At 41.3% G+C, this 21,214-nt stretch overlaps 1 protein-coding gene across 2 annotated transcripts in view; it reads right to left on the reverse strand.

The window, feature by feature from the left end:
• ARMH4 (armadillo like helical domain containing 4) overlaps positions 1 to 21,214 on the reverse strand; it is a 156,593-nt gene that overhangs the window by 123,966 nt on the left and 11,413 nt on the right. The window contains exons 1-4 of one of the 2 annotated variants that reach the window (XM_007986802.3): positions 20,288 to 20,349; positions 18,719 to 20,140; positions 13,487 to 13,738; positions 11,937 to 12,146 (exon numbers count right to left, since the gene is read on the reverse strand). In XM_007986802.3, the coding sequence (XP_007984993.3) occupies positions 11,937 to 12,146; positions 13,487 to 13,738; positions 18,719 to 20,084 (1,828 nt within the window). In that variant the 5' untranslated portion in view covers positions 20,085 to 20,140; positions 20,288 to 20,349. Of the gene's footprint in view, positions 1 to 11,936; positions 12,147 to 13,486; positions 13,739 to 18,718; positions 20,141 to 20,287; positions 20,350 to 21,214 lie in introns of those variants that run through there. The other variant, XM_037984043.2, reaches the window with a different exon arrangement.

Consider the following 21,214-nt stretch of genomic DNA (forward strand, 5'->3'; position numbering starts at 1 on the left):
GGCCCCAAGTTTGTAAATGGCTGAGAGAGATGGAGGAAAGAGAGAGATATATATAGAAGAGAGAGAGAGAGACACAAAGGAGAAAGAGAGATGAGAGAGAGAGAGATGGAGGACAGAGAGAGATGGAGGAGAGAGAGAGAGACAAAGGAGAGAGAGAGACACAAAGGAGAGAGAGAGAGACAGGAGAGACAGAAGAGAGACGGAGGAGAGAGAGAGAGACGGAGGACAGAGAGAGAGAGAGAGACGGAGGAGAGAGAGAGAGAGACGGAGGAGAGAGAGAAAGAGGGAATCAAAGAGAAAAAGAGAAAGATAGAAATAGTAAAAAAAAAAAAAAAAAAAAAAAAAAAACCGTGTGCCCTATTCCTTTAAAGGCCAGGGTAAATTTAAAACCTGTAATTGATAATTGAAGGTCTTCTCCATGACCCTATAACACTCCAATACCACTTTGTTGTCAGTGTAAATAAGGGCGTAGTCCAAAAGCACTGAGGCCACTGACAACCAGTAGCCTTCCTATCAAAAATCCTTAACCCAGGAACCCGCGGGGGGGCCCAAATGCATTCAGTCTGTAGCGGCAACTGCTTTGCTAACAGAAGAAAGTAGAAAATCAGCCTTTAGAGGAAACCTCACTGTGAGCCCACCTCACCAGTTCAGAACTAAGTCAAAAAGCAAAAAGGTAGCTTACTAACTCAAAAAATCTTACAGTATGGGGCTATTCTGTTAGAAAAAGGTAATTTAACACCAGCCACTGATAATTTCCTTAACCCAGCAGATTTCCTAATAGGGGATTTAAATCTTAGTTACTATACAAAGGTCTGACCAGACCTAGGAGGAACTCCCTTCAGGACAGGACGATAGATGGTTCCTCCCAGGTGATTGGGGGAAAAACCAAAATGGGTATTCAGTAATTGATACGGAGACTCTTGTGGAAGCAGAGTTAGAAAAATTGCCTAATTGGTCTCCTCAAACGTGCGAGCTGTTTGCACTCAGTCAAGCCTTAAAGTACTTACAGAATCAAAAAAGACTATCTCACTATCTCACTCCTGACTCAAAAGGTTACCTACACCCTCTGTGAAATGAATTTGCATAAGAACTGTTGTCTACAGGAATGCATCTTGATGGGGCAGCTAGGTTGTTATGAAATACTCAGGAACCCAGCCCAGCTCTAGGACTCACCCCTGAGTAGGAAGGCAATGTTGGGCATGCTGATAAAGGACCACTAGAATCCAGCAGCCCAGACCCCTTTCTTTGTGGTCAAGAAGGTGGGAAAAGGGGTGCAAGACTGCTATATCGCTACATTGGTGAGCGTAACAAGTCCAATAAGTGGAGGTCCATGGGTGGTTACGCACCCTGGAAAGGAATAAGCATTAGGACCATAGAGGACGCTATGGGACTAATGCTCATCGCAAAATGCCCAGGGGTGCTGGCATCCCTATGTTCTTTTTTCAGATTGGAAACATTCCCCGCAAGGCAAAAATGCCCCTAAGAGGTATTCTGGAGAATTAGGACCAATTTGACCCTCAGACGCTAAGAAAAAAATGGCTTATATTCTTCTCCAGTACCGCCTGGCCACGATATCCTCTTCAAGAGGGAGAAACCTGGCCTCCTGAGGGAAGTGTAAATTATAACACCATCTTACAGCTAGACCTCTTTTGTAGAAAAGAAGGCAAATGGTGTGAAGTGCCATATGTACAAACTTTCTTTTCATTAAGAGACAACTCGCGGCCGGGCGTGGTGGCTCACGCCTGTAATAACAGCACTTTGGGAGGCCGAGACGGGTGGATCACGAGGTCAGGAGATCGAGACCATCCTGGCTAACACGGTGAAACCCCGTCTCTACTAAAAATACATTAAAAAAAATGAGCCGGGCGCGGTGGCGGGTGCCTGTAGTCCCAGCTACACGGGAGGCTGAGGCAGGAGAATAGTGTGAACCCGGGAAGCGGAGCTTGCAGTGAGTGGAGATCGCACCACTGCACTCCAGCCTGGGTGACAGAGCAAGACTCCGCCTCAAAAAAAAAAAAAAAAAAAAAAAAAAAAAGACAACTCGCAATTATGTAAAAAGTGTGATTTATGCCCTACAGGAAGCCCTCAGAGTCTACCTCCCTACCCCAGCGTCCTCCTGACTCCTCCAACTAATAAGGATCCCCCTTCAACCCAAACGGTCCACAAGGAGATAGACAAAGAGGTAAACAATGAACCAAGGAGTGTCAATATTCCCTGATTATGCCCCCTCCAAACAGTGGGAGGAGGAGAATTCGGCCCAGCCAGAGTGCATGTAGCTTTTACTCTCTCAGACTTAACACAAATTAAATAGACCTAGGTAAATTCTCAGATAACCCTGATGGTTATATTGATGTTTTACAAGGGTTAGGACAATCCTTCGATCTGACATGGAGAGATATAATGTTACTGCTAAATCAGACACTAGCCCCCAATGAGAGAAGTGCCACCATAACTGCAGCCTGAGAGTTTGGTGATCTCTGTTATCTCAGTCAGGTCAATGATAGGATGACAACAGAAGAAAGAGAACAATTCCCCACAGGCCAGCAGGCAGTGCCCAGTGTAGATCCTCATTAGGACACAAAATCAGAACATGGAGATTGGTGCCGCAGACATTTGCAAACTTGCATGTTAGAAGAACTAAGGAAAACTAGGAAGACGCCTACGAATTATTCAGTGATGTCCACCATAACACAGGGAAAAGAAGAAAATTCTACCACCTTTCTGGAGAGACTAAGGGAGGCATTGAGGAAGCATACCTCTCTGTCACCTGACTCTATTGAAGGTCAACTAATCTTAAAGGATAGGTTTATCAGTCAGTCAGCTACAGACATTAGAAAAAAACTTCAAAAGTCCGCCTTAGGCCGGGAGCAAAACTTAGAAACCCTATTGAACTTGGCAACCTCAGTTTTTTATAATAGAGATGAGGAGGAGCAGGTGGAACGGGACAAACGGATAAAAAATAAAAAAGGCCGCCACTTTAGTCATGGTCCTCAGGCAAGCTGACTCTGGAGCCTCTGGAAAAGGGAAAGGCTAGGCAAATCAAATGCCTAATGGGGCTTGCTTCCAGTGCAGTCTACAAGGACACTTTTAAAAAGATTGTCCAAGTAGAAATAAGCCGTCCCCTCGTCCATGCCCCTTATGTCAACAGAATCAATGGAAGGCCTACTGCCCCAGGGGATGAAGGTCCTCTGAGTCAGAAGCCACTAACGAGATGATCCAGCAGCAGGACTGAGGGTGCCCGGGGCAAGCGCCAGCCCACGCCATCACCCTCACAGAGTCCCGAGTATGCTTGACCATTGAGGGCCAAGAGGTTAACTATCTCCTGAACACTGGTGAGGCCTTCTCAGTCTCAGTCTCCTGTCCCGGACAACTGTCCTCCAGATCTGTCACCATCCGAGGGGTCCTGGGACAGCCAGTCACTAGATACTTCTCCCAGCCACTAAGCTGTGACTGGGGAACTTTACTCTTTTCACATGCTTTTCTAATTATGCCTGAAAGCCCCACTCCCTTATTAGGGAGAGACATTCTAGCAAAAGCAGGGGCCATTATACACCTGAACATAGGAGAAGGAACACCCGTTTGTTGTCCCCTGCTTGAGGAAGGAATTAATCCTGAAGTCTGGGCAACAGAAGGACAATATGGACAAGCAAAGAATGCCCATCCTGTTCAAGTTAAACTAAAGGATTCTGCCTCCCTTCCCTATCAAAGGCAGTACCCCCTTAGACCTGAGGCCCAACAAGGACTCCAAAAGATTAAGGACCTAAAAGCCCAAGGCCTAGTAAAACCATGCAATAGCCCCTGCAATATTCCAATTTTAGGAGTACAGAAACCCAACGGACAGTGGAGAGTTCGTGCAAGATCTCAGGATTATCAATGAGGCTGTTGTCCTTCTATACCCAGCTGTACCTAACGCTTATACTCTGCTTTCCCAAATACCAGAGGAAGCAGAGTGGTTTACAGTCCTGGACCTTAAGGATGCCTTTTTCTGCATCCCTGTACATCCTGACTCTCGATGCTTACTTGCCTTTGAAGATCCTTCAAACCCAACATCTCAACTCACCTGGACTGTTTTACCCCAAGGGTTCAGGGATAGCACCCATCTATTTGGTCAGGCATTAGCCCAAGACTTGAGCCAATTCTCATACCTGGACACTCTTGTCCTTCGGTACATGGATGATTGACTTTTAGCCGCCCGTTCAGAAACTTTGTGCCATCAAGCCACCCAAGCACTCGTAAATTTCCTCACTACCTGTGGCTACAAGGTTTCCAAACCAAAGGCTCAGCTCTACTCACAGCAGGTTAAATACTTAGGGCTAAAATTATCCAAAGGTACCAAGGCCCTCAGTAGGGAACGTATCCAGCCTATACTGGCTTATCCTTATCCCAAAACCCTAAAACAACTAAGAGGGTTCCTTGGCATAACAGGTTTCTGTCGAATATGGATTCCCAGGTACGGCAAAATAGCCAGACCATTATATACACTAGTTAAGGAAATTCAGAAAGCCAATACTGAATTTATTAAAATGGACACCTGAAGCAGAGGCAGCTTTCCAGGCCCTAAAGAAGGCCCTAACCCAAGCCCCAGTGTTAAGCTTGTCAACAGGGCAAGACTTTTCTTTATATGTCACAGAAAAAACAGGAGTAGCTCTAGGAGTCCTCACACAGGTCCAAGGGATGAGCTTGCAATCCGTGGCATACCTGAGTAAGGAAATTGATGTAGTGGCAAAAGGTTGGCCTCATTGTTTACAGGTAGTGGCAGCAGTAGCAGTCCTAGCATCTGAAGCAGTTAAAATGATACAGAGAAGAGATCTTATTGTGTGGACATCTCATGATGTGAATGGCATACTCACTGCTAAAGGAGACTTGTGACTGTCAGACAACCATTCGCTTAAATATCAGGCTCTATTACTTGAAGGGCCAGTGCTGCAACTGCGCACTTGTGCAACTCTTAACCCAGTCACATTTCTTCCAGACAATAAAGAAAAGATAAAACATAACTGTCAACAAGTAATTGCTCAAACCTATGCTGCTCGAGGGGACCTTTTAGAGGTTCCCTTGACTGATCCCGACCTCAACTTGTATACTGATGGAAGTTTCTTTGTAGAAAAAGGACTTTGAAAAGTGAGGTATGCAGTGGTCAGTGATAACGGAATACTTGAAGGTAATCCCCTCACTCCAGAAACTAGTGCTCAGCTGGCAGAACTAATAGCCCTCACTTGGGCACTAAAATTAGGAGAATGAAAAAGCATAAGTATATATACAGACTCTAAGTATGCTTACCTAGTCCTCCATGCCCACGCAGCAATATAGAGAGAAAGGGAATTCTTAACTTCCAAGGAAACACTATCAAACATCAGGAAGTCATTAGGAGATTATTATTGGCTGTACAGAAACCTAAAGAGGTGGCAGTCTTACACTGTCAGGGTCATCAGAAAGGAAAGGAAAGGAAAATAGAAGGAAACTGCCAAGTGGATATTGAAGCCAAAAGAGCCTCAAGGCAGGACCCTCCATTAGAAATGCTTATAGAAGGACCCCTAGTATGGGGTAATCCCCTCTGGGAAACCAAGCCCTAGTACTCAGCAGGAAAAATAGAATAGGGAACCTCACAAGGAGGTACTCTCCTCCCCTATAGATGGTTAGCCACCAAAGAAGGAAAAATACTTTTGCCTGCAGCTAACCAGTAGAAATTACTTAAAACCCTTCACCAAACCTTTCACTTAGCCATTGATAGCACCCATCAGATGGCCAAATCATTATTTACTGGACCTAGGCTTTTTCAAAACTATCAAGCAGATAATCAGGGCCTGTGAAGTTCGCTGAAGAAATAATCCCCTGCACTGCAGGCCATACATTTCAATCCCTGTATTTTTAACCTCTTTGTTAAGTTTGTCTCTTCCAGAATCGAAGCTGTAAAACTACAAATCGTTCTTCAAATGAAGCCCCAAATGCAGTCCATAACTAAAATTTACCATGAACTCCTGGACCGGCCTGCTAGCCCATGCTCCAATGTTCATGACATCGAAGGCACCCTTCCCAAGGAAATCTCAACTGCACAACCCCTACTACACCCCAGTTCATCAGGAAGCAGTTAGAGCTCGTCGGCCAACCTCCCCAACAGCACTTGAGTTTTCCTGTTGAGAAGGAGGACTGTGAGACAAGACAAGCTGGATTTCCTAGGCCAACTAAGAATCCCTAAGCCTATCTGGGAAGGTGACTGCTTCCACTTTTAAACACAGGGCTTGCAACTTAGCTCACACCTGACCAGTCAGATAGTAAAGAGAGCTCACTAAAATGCTAATTAGGCAAAAACAGGAGGTAAAGAAATAGTCAATCATCTATTGCCTGAGAGCACAGTGGGAGGGACAATGATCGGGATATAAACCCAGGCATTTGAGCCAGCAACGGCTACCCTCTTTGGGTCCCCTCCCTTTGTATGGGAGCTCTGTTTTCACTCTATTAAATCTTGCAACTACAAAAATAAAAATAAAAATCTTCTTCCTAATGCTACTTAAACAATATATTTCCCAATTTTTTTCTGATTGATGATAAAAGAAAGAGACAAAGATATTGGCTTCAGTATAAGGCCACCAGACTGCCAAGAATATCATTCAGTCACCTGAATGAAGGCACACTTTTCAGAAATGACTTTCTCCTGAAATTCCTGTTATCAGTAAAGAAGACCCCGGAAAGGGACAGAACTAGAAACCCCAGATAAGGAACGAGAGATAATACCACTATCTCTTCAGCAAAGGAAATTAAGAGACACTGCAAATAAATACTGAAATTGTTCTCTGAGGACAAAAACAACCATGATATTAAATACACACATACACATGCATGCACACATGTGCACACATGAAGGCAAGAAAATGGAGGTCTCTGAAATAGATTAAACAATGAGTGACAAAATAATGACAGCTTTCTGCCCCATGTATGGTGTCTGGCTGGGAAAAAAATGTCAAAAATGCAATCATTTAAAAACTAAATATAAATCAGAAATTTTCTAAGACAAAACAGTCTTAGAAAAGCAAGGAAAAACTCTCAGAAAAGAAAAAACTAGTTAAAGGATATATTTGGTTTTGTATTTTAAAAAATTAAGTTATTAAAGAAAGAAACATAGCTTCTCCACTGGATTTATTTATTTATTTATTTATTTATTTATTTATTTATTTTTTTTTTTATTTTTTTGAGACAGAGTCTTGCTCTATCGCCCAGGCTAGAATACAGTGGTGTGATCTCAGCTGACTGCAACCTATGCCTCCCAGGTTCAAGTGATTCTCTGCCTCAGCCTCCCAAGTGGCTGGGATTATAGGTATGTGCCACCATGCCGGGCTAATCTTTTATATTTTTAGTAGAGGCGGGGTTTCACTGTGTTAGCTGCAATGGTCTCGATCTTCTGGCCTTGTGATCTGCCCGCCTCGACCTCCCAAAGTGCTGGGATTACAGGCATGAGCTACCATTCACGGAGGTAATTCTCCAGCAAGTCAATCACTATGAGTTTGTTTCATAAGGCCTGCGATAAGTGGGCCTTTTGAAACAAATGAGGAAATGGGGATTTAATTTGGTTTGGCTGTGTCCTCACCCAAATTTCATCTTGAATTGTAGCTCCCATAATCCCCAGGTGTCGTGGGAGGGACCCAGTGGGAGGTAATTGAATCATGGGGGCAGGTCTTTCCCATGCTGTTCTCATGATAGTGAATAAGTCTCAAGGGATCTGATGGTTTTATAAAGGGCAGTTCCCCTATACAAGCTCTCTTGCCTGCTATCATGTAAGATGTAAGTTTGCTCCTCCTTTGCCTTTCGCCATGATTGTGAGGCCTCCCCAGCCATGTGGAACCTCTTTCACTTTATTAAACCTCTTTCCTTTATAAATTACCCAGTCTTGGGTATGTCTTTATTAGCAGCATGAGAACAGACTAATACAGGGTTGAGGATAATATCATGGGATTATATTCAACACTCAACATGTATGCCCACAGAAAGATATTAAATAAGACCAATCCGATCAAGAATTCAAGTTCTCCAGATGAGGGACACTGGAATTGCTTTTTTCTTGCAGAAGACCTAACCCAGAAGAGTCCAAGCAAATTCAGTGTTCCTGTCACTGTATTCCTGTTCCTGTCTCGTCTGCACCATGGCAAGCACTAACTGGCTCCCCACTTCCCGCTAGCTGGAAGGCCTAGATATTGACTTCCAAATATTAAGGGAAGAAGTGTGGGGGGTGGGAGGGAGGACAGTCAAAGACTTAATCACAAGATCTGAGAAATCTCTGTTTTTATACTCTTATCTCCCACATGTTCTTAGAAACCTACTATCTGACACAAATAGACCTACAATAGATTTTTCTGAATATGGAACTGCCAAAGCAACAACCTTCCATTCTACAGAATTATTATTATCACTTTAGAGCACAGATTAATTTCCATCTTCCATGGGGGTATACAGAAAGAATTTTTTAAAAGTTTGATTTATTTAGAGTAAGTAGATACCTTCAGACAGATTTCTAATATGCAGAAAGTGGGACTTCTTTAAGTAGGTAAGAAATATTAGTACTAAAATATTTTAAAGAGTTAACCCAAATAAATTCCAAGTATGTTTTCAAGAGTAATCAGAAATTTTAAGTTGGCATTTTGGAGCAGGAAAGACATTAATATTCAACAAGAGAAGAAAATCAACCTATACAAAGATCATGTCCAAAGCTTAATTTATACAGTTATAAAATGTGTATAAAATTTGTCATTATCCTATTTTTAATAAAAAGAACATTTTTGTTATGTTTGTAGTTCAAAGACACTGAATACAGCTCTTGTAGAGTTATGCCTGAAATGAGTATAATACATTTATCACTGTGAGAATATTTATTCCCTAAAAAAAAAAGTCAGACATAGAAGTCAAATGTATCAGGCAAGGTGAAAAATAAACCATTACCCTTTCAAAAATCAAACTGCACTTTTGCTGACAAGATAAAAGACACTGAAATATGCACAAGGTGGCATGTACTTATCAAGGCAGGCTTTCTTCAGTGACTAAGAAATGGAAAACACACCAAAACTTCTCCCACTCTACCAATTCACATCACTCAGGTAGCACATCTGTCTTCCTGGACAGCTGGCAAACTCTTCAGAAGCAGTCCCCCTGTTACATGTTGAAGTGTGTCCCTCAAAATGGTAGGTTCAAGTCCTGACTGGTAGTACCAATGCATGTGACCGTATTTGAAAATAGGGTCATAATTAAGATGAGGTCATTAGGATGGGCCCTAATCCAATAACTGCTGTTCTTATAAAGCGAGGGAAATTTGAGCACAGAGACACAGAGGGCCATGTGAACAGACTGGAGTCATGCTGCCTCGAGCCAAGGAAACCCTGGGGTTCCTCCCCTAGAGGCTTTGGAGAGAGCAGAGCCCTGCCTATACCTTGACTTCCAACGTGCAGGTTCCAGACTGCGTGAGAATAAATTTCTGTTGTTTTAAGCCACCCAATTTGTGATACTTAGTTATGACAGCCCTTGGAAACTCATACCCCCTCTCAGTCATCATATTGTAGAAATGTGAGGAGCAAGGAAGAAGACAGGGTGGAAGTAGGCATCATTTTTAGAGTGATTTGGGCTGTCAGTTATCTCTTAAAGGATAAACAGAGCTGTGGATTCAGAAATTTCCATACAGGTTCATTCTTCTTTGGTGTCTAGTGTCTAACAAGGGATGTCCCTTTCCAAATCCCATGGAGAAAAGTACCTCATTTCCCAGAGAAATGCTCCTGCCCCCTAGTGAAAAGCAAGATATTTAAATAACATATAAACACATCACACAGACTAAAACAAGAAAGGCGGATAACTTGACATAAGTAATACAGTGTTCTAGATAAGAAAAAAATTACCTGCCTCTAGGCATAAGCTTATGGTAGAATTAAAATGTTTCACCCAGTCAAAGCTTCAAGCTGCATTTATATTCCTCGGCAAGGTGGAAAAACATGCATTGAAAATGGAGGCCTCCAATACATCCAGGAGTCTAGTAGGTTGATTTGTTTAAATCAGTGCAGTCAATTCAGCTTTCGGAGGACTAGATGCACCAGCATAAAACTAACAGTGGTATTATTAATGTATACTAATTAAACATAAGTTGTACTCCTTGGTATTTATGAGTAAAACTGTGCTAATTCAAAATCTTAAGCCCAACAATGTAGCAAAAATAATACCTTTTGACCAAAAATGTTTTTGTAACCCATGACAAGGATAATTTAGACCAAAAACTAACAAAATATATTATCAAAAAGTAGCTAAAATTGAATTGTTTTAGAAGAACTAAAACCCCAGGACACCTCAGGCATGTCAGAAAATTCTAACATATTTCAATACAACTGCCATCATCTACTAAATTTAGAAAATTACTGCAGTTTCACAAGTATGGATTATTCACAAATATTTTTTTTCTCTGATTTAATGAACCCTGCTGGGTAAAGCTGTCATGTCGAACTCAGGTTAATTTAGGGAAACCTGCTTTTTCCAGATGGCATCAAGGAGAACAGACAGTTAATATGAGACGCTAAACTCAAAGTCATATCATACAGTATTTATCTTAATGTGGAATGCAAGAGCTGTTAACCCCTGAGCCCACTTTGATCTATTTCTTAAACCAGCCTTCTACTGTGGAATTCTCCACACTGCTCCTAAAATGTCATGTTTCTCTGGAATTCTCCACGCTGCTCCTAAAATGTCATGTTTCTCTGGAATTCTCCACGCTGCTCCTAAAATGTCATGTTTCTCTCTCAGCAGCCAACCAGTGTTACCCACAAAGTCTGTAACAGAGTCAGCTGCAAACCTAGCTCAATCACCTTCCCTGCTTTAGACAAAACAAAATAATAGCACATCCTATGTCTTCTACTGCAGTAAACACATGGCTAATTGAGTGCCCAAAAGTTTACCAGTGTTCCAGATTAATTTAAGAAATTCTGCTCTATAAATCTTTGGACATTTTGTATCTCCAGCCAGGAGCTATTCACCTGCCAAAATGCTGATTAATTGACTGTGTGTCATATTTCTCGTCTTCTTATTTGTTGATAGGCAGCCGTGCCCCAAGTTTCTTTGACATGCTGAAAGCCAATGTCTTGGAAAGTACAATTTGGCATGAATTTCTTGGTCTTAGCAAATAAAGAAACTGCCTATCTCCAAATAGTAGCACAGACTAACCCAGAGATGTTACTAAGGGAGAATAACCCAGCATTAATAACCAGAGCAATGCTGTTAAAATACAATCCATATTAAAACTTGCAACCAAGAAAATGTGGTGGGGAAACTCAAGATCTCCATCTTAATCTAGTATTCTCAAACCAGCTTGAATACCGAAATCATCTAAGGCAGTCTTTTAAAATGCTGATGCCAGATTCCACCCCCGCACCGTCTTAATCTGAATCACTGGAGAGTGACTCAGGCACTGGGATGTTTCAGAAGCTCTCCAAGGTAATTCTAATGGTCAACTATAGTTGAGAACCACAGATAATAGCAGAGTCAGCAAACTTGCTCTATAAAGGGCCCTATCATAAATGTTTCAGGTTTTGTGGGCCACTGAGTCTCTGTCACAGCTTCTTAATTCTGCCGCTGTGGCACAAAAGTAGCCACACACATATGTAAATGAATTAGTATGGCTGTGTTCCAATACAGCTTTATTTATGAACACTGAAATTTGAATTTTTATAACTTTTCTACGTCACAAAATATTATTCTTCTTTTGACTTTTTTTCAATCATTTCAAAAGGTAAAAACAATTCTTAGCTTACAGGCCATTCAAAAACAAGTGGTAGGCCAGATTTGGCCCAGCTGTAGTTTACTGACCTCTGATCTATACTGCAGATTGAATATACTCCCACTTAATTCTTTCTCGAAAACATCTGCTCAGTGACTCACTCAACCAGTCCTTGAAAAGATCCCCTTCAAAGCATGAATACCTTCAGATTCAAGTTGGTCCAGGCCATACGAGGCAGCTGTATTAACGTGAGTAATCGATGGAACAACAGTTCTTCTCTCAGAGGACGTCTCCGAAGCAGGAAGTGCAGGGGAAATGCTGGGTTCCCCCACCATAATTCCAGGGAGTGTCACTGGAGATCCCAGAACTGGTGTGAACTCCTCATCTGGCCCTGTGACTGTGTCCGTTTGTTCTGCCAAACACAACAGACAGGACTTGACCCACAAGATAATCATGATGGCAAATGTAAGCATGTGCTTTCACTTTTTAGGCAAGAAATGATTAAACCAATATCACACAGTACAGTAAGTTTGGCACTTGGGTTAGCTGTCCTTTCCCATACTGTATTAATCCAACTCCTCAAAGAACAGATTTTCAAGAAAATGTGTTGTCTTCCAGGAAACGTATTATCTCTAATCAGAACTTTGTTTTTAAATTTTAATCTCCCATTTATTCTATTGGCAATATTATGGATGTTGTAGGATTTTATATTACATATTGCCAAAGGTAAAATATTTAACAAAAATATATTAAAATATATTTCAAAGACTACTTTGGAAAGACAGAATGTCTTTCTCAAAATCAAGTTATAGAGTAAGAGCCTTGATCTGGGTCTGGAATGTCAATTTAAAAGCAGCCAAATATAGCCCCAGGAATTCCCAAGTCCGGAGACTCTGGAACAGTAGTAGCTTTCACACAGCTTTAAAAACTTCACTACCTTCAACAGATCAGAGCATTTGAGGGCCTCCTATATAGAAAGCACTTTGTAGACATTATTTCAAATTCTTAAAATAACCTATAAAACAGATAGGTATTATTTAGAGGTGAACAACCAAAGCTTACAGAAGTTAAGAAACTTAGCTTGAGGCCACAATATTAGTGAAAGCCAAATTTGCGATTCAAATTCAGGTCCACACTGTTTTCACCTCATCCCCCCTGGCTCCTTGCAGCAGAGTTACCAAACAGGAAGAGCCTTAGAGCCTTCTTACTTACAAACTAAACCCTTGTCCCTTTTTTTTTTTTTTTTTTGAGACGGAGTCTCGCTCTGTCGCCAGGCTGGAGTGCAGTGGTGCAATCTCAGCTCACTGCAAGCTCCGCCTCCCGGGTTCAGGCCATTCTCCTGCCTCAGCCTCCCAAGTAGCTGCAATTACAGGCACCCGCCACCACGCCCGGCTAATTTTTTGTATTTTTAGTAGGGACGGGGTCTCACCACGTTGGCCAGGATGGTCTCAATCTCCTGACTTCGTGACCCACCCGCCTCAGCCTCCGAAAGTGCTGGGACTACAGGCGTGAGCCACCGCACCCGGCCAACTCTTGTCCTTGTTAGGCTCTGTCACACCTCTTCAAACAAGATACGGTTCGCACCCCTTTCCAGGTAAAGGGGTGTGTGTGTGTGTGTGTGTGTGTGTGTGTGTGTGTATGCATGCGCGCACGTCGGCTGCCAATGTCGGCTGCCTCACTCATTCTATTCCTTGTCCACTTAACAGAAGAGATCCACCCCCAAAACAAAGTCCAATTTCCTCCCTTACAGACCTTCCACAGTGGGAATAACTTCAAAAGACAAAGGGATGACTGTAGTTGAAACTGTAGTGGCCAGAGGCTCCCCTCTTCTTGACAGCTGAGTAACACCAGGAACGTCAGACACAGGAGACGGGTCCTCCTTTTCTTCCTCAGTCTTGCCACTGTCTCTGATAAGCTCCAGGGTAGCAACCTGCTCTTGTGTCACCACGGATAAAGTGGCATCTGGCTCTTGAACAGCTGTTGTCATCTCTGGAGTGATGATGTCTTAAAGGGGGGAAAACATTTTAAAATAGACCAAATCCCTATTTTAAAAACAACAAAAAGAATCATGATATGATTAAAAACTTGGGGGGAGGAGAGCAGATGCTATTTCAGGAACTGGGAAAGCAAAGAGAGAACTCAGAAATAAAATGACAGTAAATAAATGTTTTCTCTGTCACTGCTTTCAGTTGTGAATCAATCTACAACAGAGATAAAGAAGTTCATGGAAAAAGCTAAAATGAAATCTAAAACAAAGTAGGAAGATCAATAGCTGAGCTCCCTTTCAGGCACATGATTGAATGTCAACATAATCAGTTTGTTAAGAAACAAATTATACAGAACCAAGTTACACTTAAAAACTCTCAGAAACATTTGTATACAGTATATTAATTTTCACATTTGCATTTCTAGATGGTCAAGGAAGCCAGCATTTTAAAAGAAAGGAGTAATAATTACAATAACTAATATTTACTGAGTTTCTATGTTAAACAACATGGTAAGTGCATGGCATACAGTATCTTACGTATGCATCCTCCCACATGTGCTACAGGGAGATAGGTGCTAGTATCATTCCATGGAAGCTGCATCATAGTGCTCAAGAATGCAGGCTCTAGAGCCAACCTGCCTTAGTCACTTACTAGCTGTGTGATCATAAACAAATTATTTCACATATGTGGGCCTTGAGTTTCCTCAGCTATAAAATGGGGATAATAATAGTATCTATCTCTATGAGATAGAGAGAGCTAGATAGAGCTGATAGAGAGATAGATAGAGCTGCTACAAAGATTAGATAACACAAGTAAAATACCTAGTATTTGGTAAGTATTCAATAATTACCAGCTATGATAACTCCACTTTACAGAATTTAGGTTTAGAAAAGCTAAGGAGCCTACCTTTGGTCACAAAGCCAGCACTCTTAACCACTGTGCTAAGCCCAAGGAACAAGTCAAAGAGGCCTCTGTAGAAGATGTGCACTGCTTTTAGATCAGAAAAGGAAATGAATAGAACTGGTAGGGTATGACATTATCTGTCACAGGTCCACTTTCTTTACAACATTATAATTCCCTCAAATACAGTATTAAAGACTATTTATAATTATACTCTGCTTTCTCTTCAGATCACATAAATGTTTTGCCTTCTACAGACTACTTATAAGTCAAGATTTGCCTTCTTATGAAGGGGTTATGCTAGAAATTTCAAACACTGTACAGAGCAACAACTAAAAACTTAATTTCTTGAAAACCTTACTGTCTCTCTTTTTTAAAATATTAGTTCTAGATACTAAGTATTTTAGCAAGATCGGTAAGTTATATAATGAAAAATAACATTCTAGGGATAACTTAAAAAAGGTTTCTCAAAGTTTTTATTAATGACATGCCAGGTGCAGTGGCTCACGCCTATCATACCAGCACTTTGGGAGACTGAGGTGGAAGGATCACAAGGTCAGGAGTTCGAGACCAGCCTGGCCAATATGGTGAAACCCCATCTGTACTAAAAACACAAAAAAATTGGCCAGGCATGGTGGCACATTCCTGTCATCCCAGCCACTCGAGAGGCTGAGGCAGGAGAATTGCTTGAACCCAGGAGGTGGAGGTTGCAGTGAGCCGAGATCATACCACTGCACTCCAGCCCGGATGACAGGGCAAGACTCCATCTTAAAAAAAAAAAAAAAAAGTTTTTATTAATGACATCATGGCATATCCTATTACTTTAAAAAAATGTTGCCTCGAAAACAATGTATTTGCTTTAAAATAATGTGTATTTGTTTGTTTTTCACTATAGGCAGTTCCTTTTCTTGGTACTCATCCAGTTTACACTATTTTTCCTTTTGAATTGAAGAGATTTTTACATTTGATGGATTAATATACCTGGTTACAGGACAAACATGTGAGTTAGGGTAAGGTTCTCACATGAGTTTCATATTTGCACTCTATATCATCGTTTGAATTTTGTCTCTGTTTTATTCCTTTCTCCAATATTACCATAAACCCCTAGAGAGCCAGGATTCATTGTCCTTCTGTACCTCTAGCACGTAGGGCAACGCTCTGTTTGCCACAAGAAGACAATAACATATAGTTTTACCATTTTAAGCAGTAGGAGTTCTCTATGTTGCCCTCATTTTTGAAAGCATAATGAACACTTTTGAGAACACATATACAAAAATAAATATGCAGGCGCTGTTTGTAGTTTTATGAAATAGCAAGAAATGTCAAAATGCATAGTATCTTGAATAAATAATTGCTGTTAGAGAAAGAAAAGTGAGAACTAGAAAGAGTAATAAAAAATTTTTAAATAAACTTTAAATTTTCCTAACATCTCTCATTCTTCCTACTTCATGTTGGAGAAAAAATAATTATAGATTTTTTTTTTTTTTTTTTTTTGAGACGGAGTCTCGCTCTGTCGCCCAGGCTGGACTGCAGTGGCTGGATCTCAGCTCACTGCAAGCTCGGCCTCCCGGGTTTACGCCATTCTCCTGCCTCAGCCTCCCGAGTAGCTGGGACTACAAGCGCCCACCACCTCGCCCGGTTAGTTTTTCGTATTTTTTAGTAGAGACGGGGTTTCACTGTGTTAGCCAGGATGGTCTCGATCTCCTGACCTCATGATCCACCCGTCTCGGCCTCCCAAAGTGCTGGGATTACAGGCTTGAGCCACCGTGCCCGGCCTATAGTTTATTTTTAAAACCTGATCCTCAGTTGAAGCAGCTGACTCAAAGGGCTGACTATAATCTCAACGTACTCATCTGTTAATAATATCCAAAAACACCAGAAATCAATGCATATTCTGAAGAAGATAATGTCCTAAGTGGTCCCTGGACTCTAAATGATTAGCATTTGAGTTGTTTACTTCAGAAAAATACTTATGATCACCTGAAACTGAGTAGTAAAACATTTTGGCTATTCTATAACAACTGCTGTCAATAACTGCAATCTTTCCCATTCCTTTTAACTCTATGGGACCAAAAAAAAGTAAAACAAAAGGAATAAATTGACTGTTCCTCTTGGTACAAAGAACATTTAGAAATTGTTTGATTTTGGATAAGGTAGGCCTGCATGGTTCTCTATCCTCATTTGGAAATCCAGAAGGATATTTACTGAGTACCTACTATGTGCCAGGAATTGTGCTATGTGCTAGGAATAAAAAGAAGGGGCCTGTTAAAAGATTACAATTTGCTGAGGCAATTATGACTAAGAACCATATTCAAAAATCAAAATAATCAGGAAATTACCAATTCCATTTTACTTGCTAGGCTGTATTAATAGAAGCCAATACAAGTTTAGTACATAAGAATCATGGATTCAATTGTGCAGTGAACAGTCTGGGGCTATATGACTTAATGCTCCAAAAATAAAAGTTCTATGAAGAACTGAAGTAAACTTGTTGCTCAGTCATATCTAAGGTCTTCATGGCCATGTGAACCCAACTCCATGTCAAAACCAACTTATAAGACATTTTATGGAAGCTTCTATGAAAACTTAACAGCATACTACGTCTTTCAGTCTTTAAAAAAAAATGAATTAGACATGTAAAATTCAATCTTTCTTTTGTCATTTATCAGGTGATCTTTCACCATTTTAATTCAATCTCAACGCCTTATAAAACATATTACTGATTTGATATTTTCCATTAATTGGGCTAATTGGCTGAAGTAACACGTTGTACATGTTCCAAAACAATTTGAAATGAGCATATAAACATTACACTAAGCTTTTCCTTTCCAATGTTGTTATCTGTCCACCTACCCATAATAAAAGAAACCCATTATCCGTCAACAACAAATAGAAGGCTTTCCAGCTTATAATATTCACAGATGCAAAGGCCAAAAGAAAGTAGAAAATGCAGAACCAAACAAGCAGATGATTTATCTTCCACCCTACCTACCCTTCCTTATTTCTAAATGTTCTCGTTTTAGGAAAACAAAATTAGAAAATTCATATAGTTAATACCATGAGATAACTACAGTACTTACCTAAAACTTTTTTGTAAGAAATATAAGGGATGTGAACATATTTTACAACAATGTGTATGTAAGTATCCAAGATTGTTTATTACAGTTTAAACATATAGCTAATTCTTTCATATTTTCTTGTATATTTATACATTTTCATAGTAAAATGTTTGAAAAATATTAGTCTAAAATAAAAATAATAGTATCAGGGTTTCTCAGCCTCTGAGCTATTAACATGTTGGCTGGGATAATTCTTTGTTATGGGGGGCTGTCCTACGTAGTCTAAGATATTTGGCAATATCTTAGCACCCCTCAGTTCTAACAATGAAAAATGTCTCCAAACATTGCTAAATGTCCCCTGGGGGGAAGGGTAAAGCAAAACAAAACTATCCCCCATTAAAGAACACTGGTCTATAGGCAGGATTCATATTTGGGTGTAATTTTTTTTTTCTTTTTCTTTTTTGAGAGGAAGTTTCGCTCTTGTCGCCCAGGCTGGAGTGCAGTGGCACACTCTTGGCTCACTGCAACCTCTGCCTCCCAAGTTCAAGCAATTCTCCTGCCTCAGCCTCCCGGGTAGCTGGGATTACAGGCACCTGCCACCACGCCCAGCTAATTTTTGTATTTTAGTAGAGATGGGGTTTCACCATGTTGGCAAGGCTGGTCTCGAACACCTGACCTCAAGTAAGCTGCCTGCCTTGGCCTCCCAAAGTGCTGGGGTGACAAGAATTGGGTGTAATTTTTATATAAAATAGATGATGTATTTGTATGCTTCTGCTTTTCTTTATTTTTCAAATTTCACTTTTTTATTCCTTTTCAGAGAAGGGGTCTCACTATATCACCCAGGCTGGTCTCAAACTCCTGGGCTCAAGCAATCCTCCCACCTCGGCCTCCCAAAATGCTGGGATTATAGGCATCAGCCACCACACCTGGCCTGCTTTTCATTAAAACTTCAATCTATTTCTAAATTGCCATTAAAAAAAAAAAATTGAAAGTTTCTAAATTAAACCAAAGCTTGTTTTTCTTTTTCTTTCTTTTACCTTTCATTGTATTTCCCAACAGTTGGTCTGCCTCAGACTCATATTCTGAGACAGAAACAGTGGTCTCTAAGAAAAACAGGGCATTGTTTTCCTTGGTAGATTCCGTGAAGTCTCCCGTACTTTGGAGCAAGTTCACAATGGAAACTTTCATGTCTTCCATTAGACTTGTGGGGGTAAAGGAAATTTGATCGGTGAAAGCAGGTGATCTCTCATTCCCATGCACTATGAGCAGGGCTGTGCCCGTGTGTGTTTCTCCTTCAGGCAGCTCCAGAGCCACCTCTGCAGCCTCTGTCCAAGGCTGGCCCCCTTCCATACCCTCATGGTTTACTTGTGCTGTCTGAGACATCTCCGTTCTCACCTGAGTCTCTTCATTGTCTCCAAGCTTGGGGGTCCTTATCCGGCTTACACTCTGTAATTTGGTGTCATCCCACTCATCACTTGAGGCAGAGACAGCTGGAACAGCTGCGCTGACACTCACTGTGACTTCTGGGGCTCCCAGCAGACTGTCAGTTTCTGGCTCAACACTCAGGGTGTTCTCGGAAGTTGCGAGTGGTTGCTTGGTAGCAGTAGCCTGGGTGTTATCAGCTGTCATCTGTGAAGGCTTCTCCTTATCAGGTGTGAGGCTTCCAGGCTCAGTGCCTGCTGTGGACTCAGCACTAGGAAAATAAGTTGTCCTGTGGTCTGTGTCTGCTTCAAATTTCTCAGTCCTCAGATTGGTGGTTAGCATTTCCTTAGTATTCACATAGGATGAAGGTGAATGTCCCAAACCAGCCTCTTCCTGACTTTCAGTTGCAAGTGATTGGTTATCCATATACTTCAGAAAACCTTTTGTGGTTTCTGTGATCTCTTCTACAATGGGCTGAAAGTTAGTGCTTGTAAGGAGTTCCTCCTTTCCATCAATAGTCAGAGAAGCAGTCGCAGTGATAGCAATGGTTAACATGGCCTTGGAAAGTCCACTTTCAGGAGATATTCTCTCTGGTTGGCTGGAACCAAATACTTCTTCAACTGCTGGGACAGCTGACTCAGTAGCAGTGGAAACACCAGGGCGTTCAGTCTGCATGAGCCCAGTTCGTCCAGGCTGGGTTTCTTTGTTAATAGAGAATGCTTTATTTAATGATGTTACCGATGGTCCTGCTGACACCATCATTGGATCTTCAGAGACCACCAGTTGGGGAGTCTGCTTTGAGGTAATGGAGCTATTTTCTAGGTCATCAGTGTTCATCTTATCAGACTGCCCTTTTTCCGCATGAACATGTGCTAGCTCCCTCCTTTCTATTTTGGGGAAGGCCAGACATTGTGTGGCAACGTTGAAAAGTAGAAGGCTACAGAAAGCCAGACAAATGTGCAATACAATCGGTCCACTCATAGTGGAAGAGAAATGACACGTATGCTGGCAGAGTTGACAAGTCCAGTAATTGAATCCTGCAGAAAAATAAAGCATATCAAACTGTCATATAAATATGTGTTGTAAATAAGTCTCTTTAAATTAAACCGTAAGTAAAATAATCTCCTTGACTTTATAACACACAGAGATGGTAGGTAGGAGAGGACTGTTCTATTTCTTTGTACCTTTGAGGCATGGATAACCCAGTTCATTTTTCCCTGCTGAATTTCGCTGATTTAACTTGAGGTTCCCTAGAAAAAGTACACATAGTTTAAGTATTAAGTTCATTGTTTCTTAAATACCTACTTGAAATAAATTACCCTTGAAGTCACATTTGCAATATTCTCTCCAAATTCCTCTATTAACCATGTAGTCAAATGATGTAGAAATAGCAACATGTCAAAGAAATAAAAAGTAAGTCTTACACATTCATTCAAATAACTTTTTAAGTGTTGCCACATTCTGAATGTTTGTGGCCCCCAGAATTCATGTGTTGAAACCTAATTAGCAACATGGTGGTATTAGGAAGTGAGACCTTTGAGAAGTGATGACTTCATGAGGGCAGAACCCTCATGAATGGGATTTGTGCCCTTATAAAAGAGACCCCAGGCCAGGCGTGGTGGCTCACGCCTGTAATCCCAGCATTTTAGGAGGCCGAGACCAGCAGATCACTTGAGGTCAGGAGTTTGAGACCACCTGGCCAACATGGTGAAACCCTATCTCTAACAAAAATACAAAAATTAGCCAGGCACGGTGGCGCAAACCTGTAATCCCAGCTGCTCGGGAGGCTGAGGCAGGAGAATTGCCTAAACCTGGGAGGTGGAGGTTGCAGTGAGCTAAGATCATGCCACTGCACTCCAGCATGGACAGGAGACTCCATCTCAAAAATAAATAAATAAATAAATAAATAAATAAATAAATAAAGAGGGCCAGGCAAGGTGGCTCACGCCTGTAATCCCAGCACTTTGGGAGACAGAGGCAGTCAGATCACCTGAGGTCAGGAGTTCAAGACCAGCCTGGCCAACATGGTGAAACCCTGTCTCGACTAAAAATACAAAAAAATTAGCTGGGCGTGGTGGCAGGCATCTGTAATCCCAGCTACTTGGGAGGCT

This window comes from Chlorocebus sabaeus, chromosome 24 (assembly GCF_047675955.1).
Source record: "Chlorocebus sabaeus isolate Y175 chromosome 24, mChlSab1.0.hap1, whole genome shotgun sequence".
Classification (NCBI taxonomy): domain Eukaryota; kingdom Metazoa; phylum Chordata; class Mammalia; order Primates; family Cercopithecidae; genus Chlorocebus; species Chlorocebus sabaeus.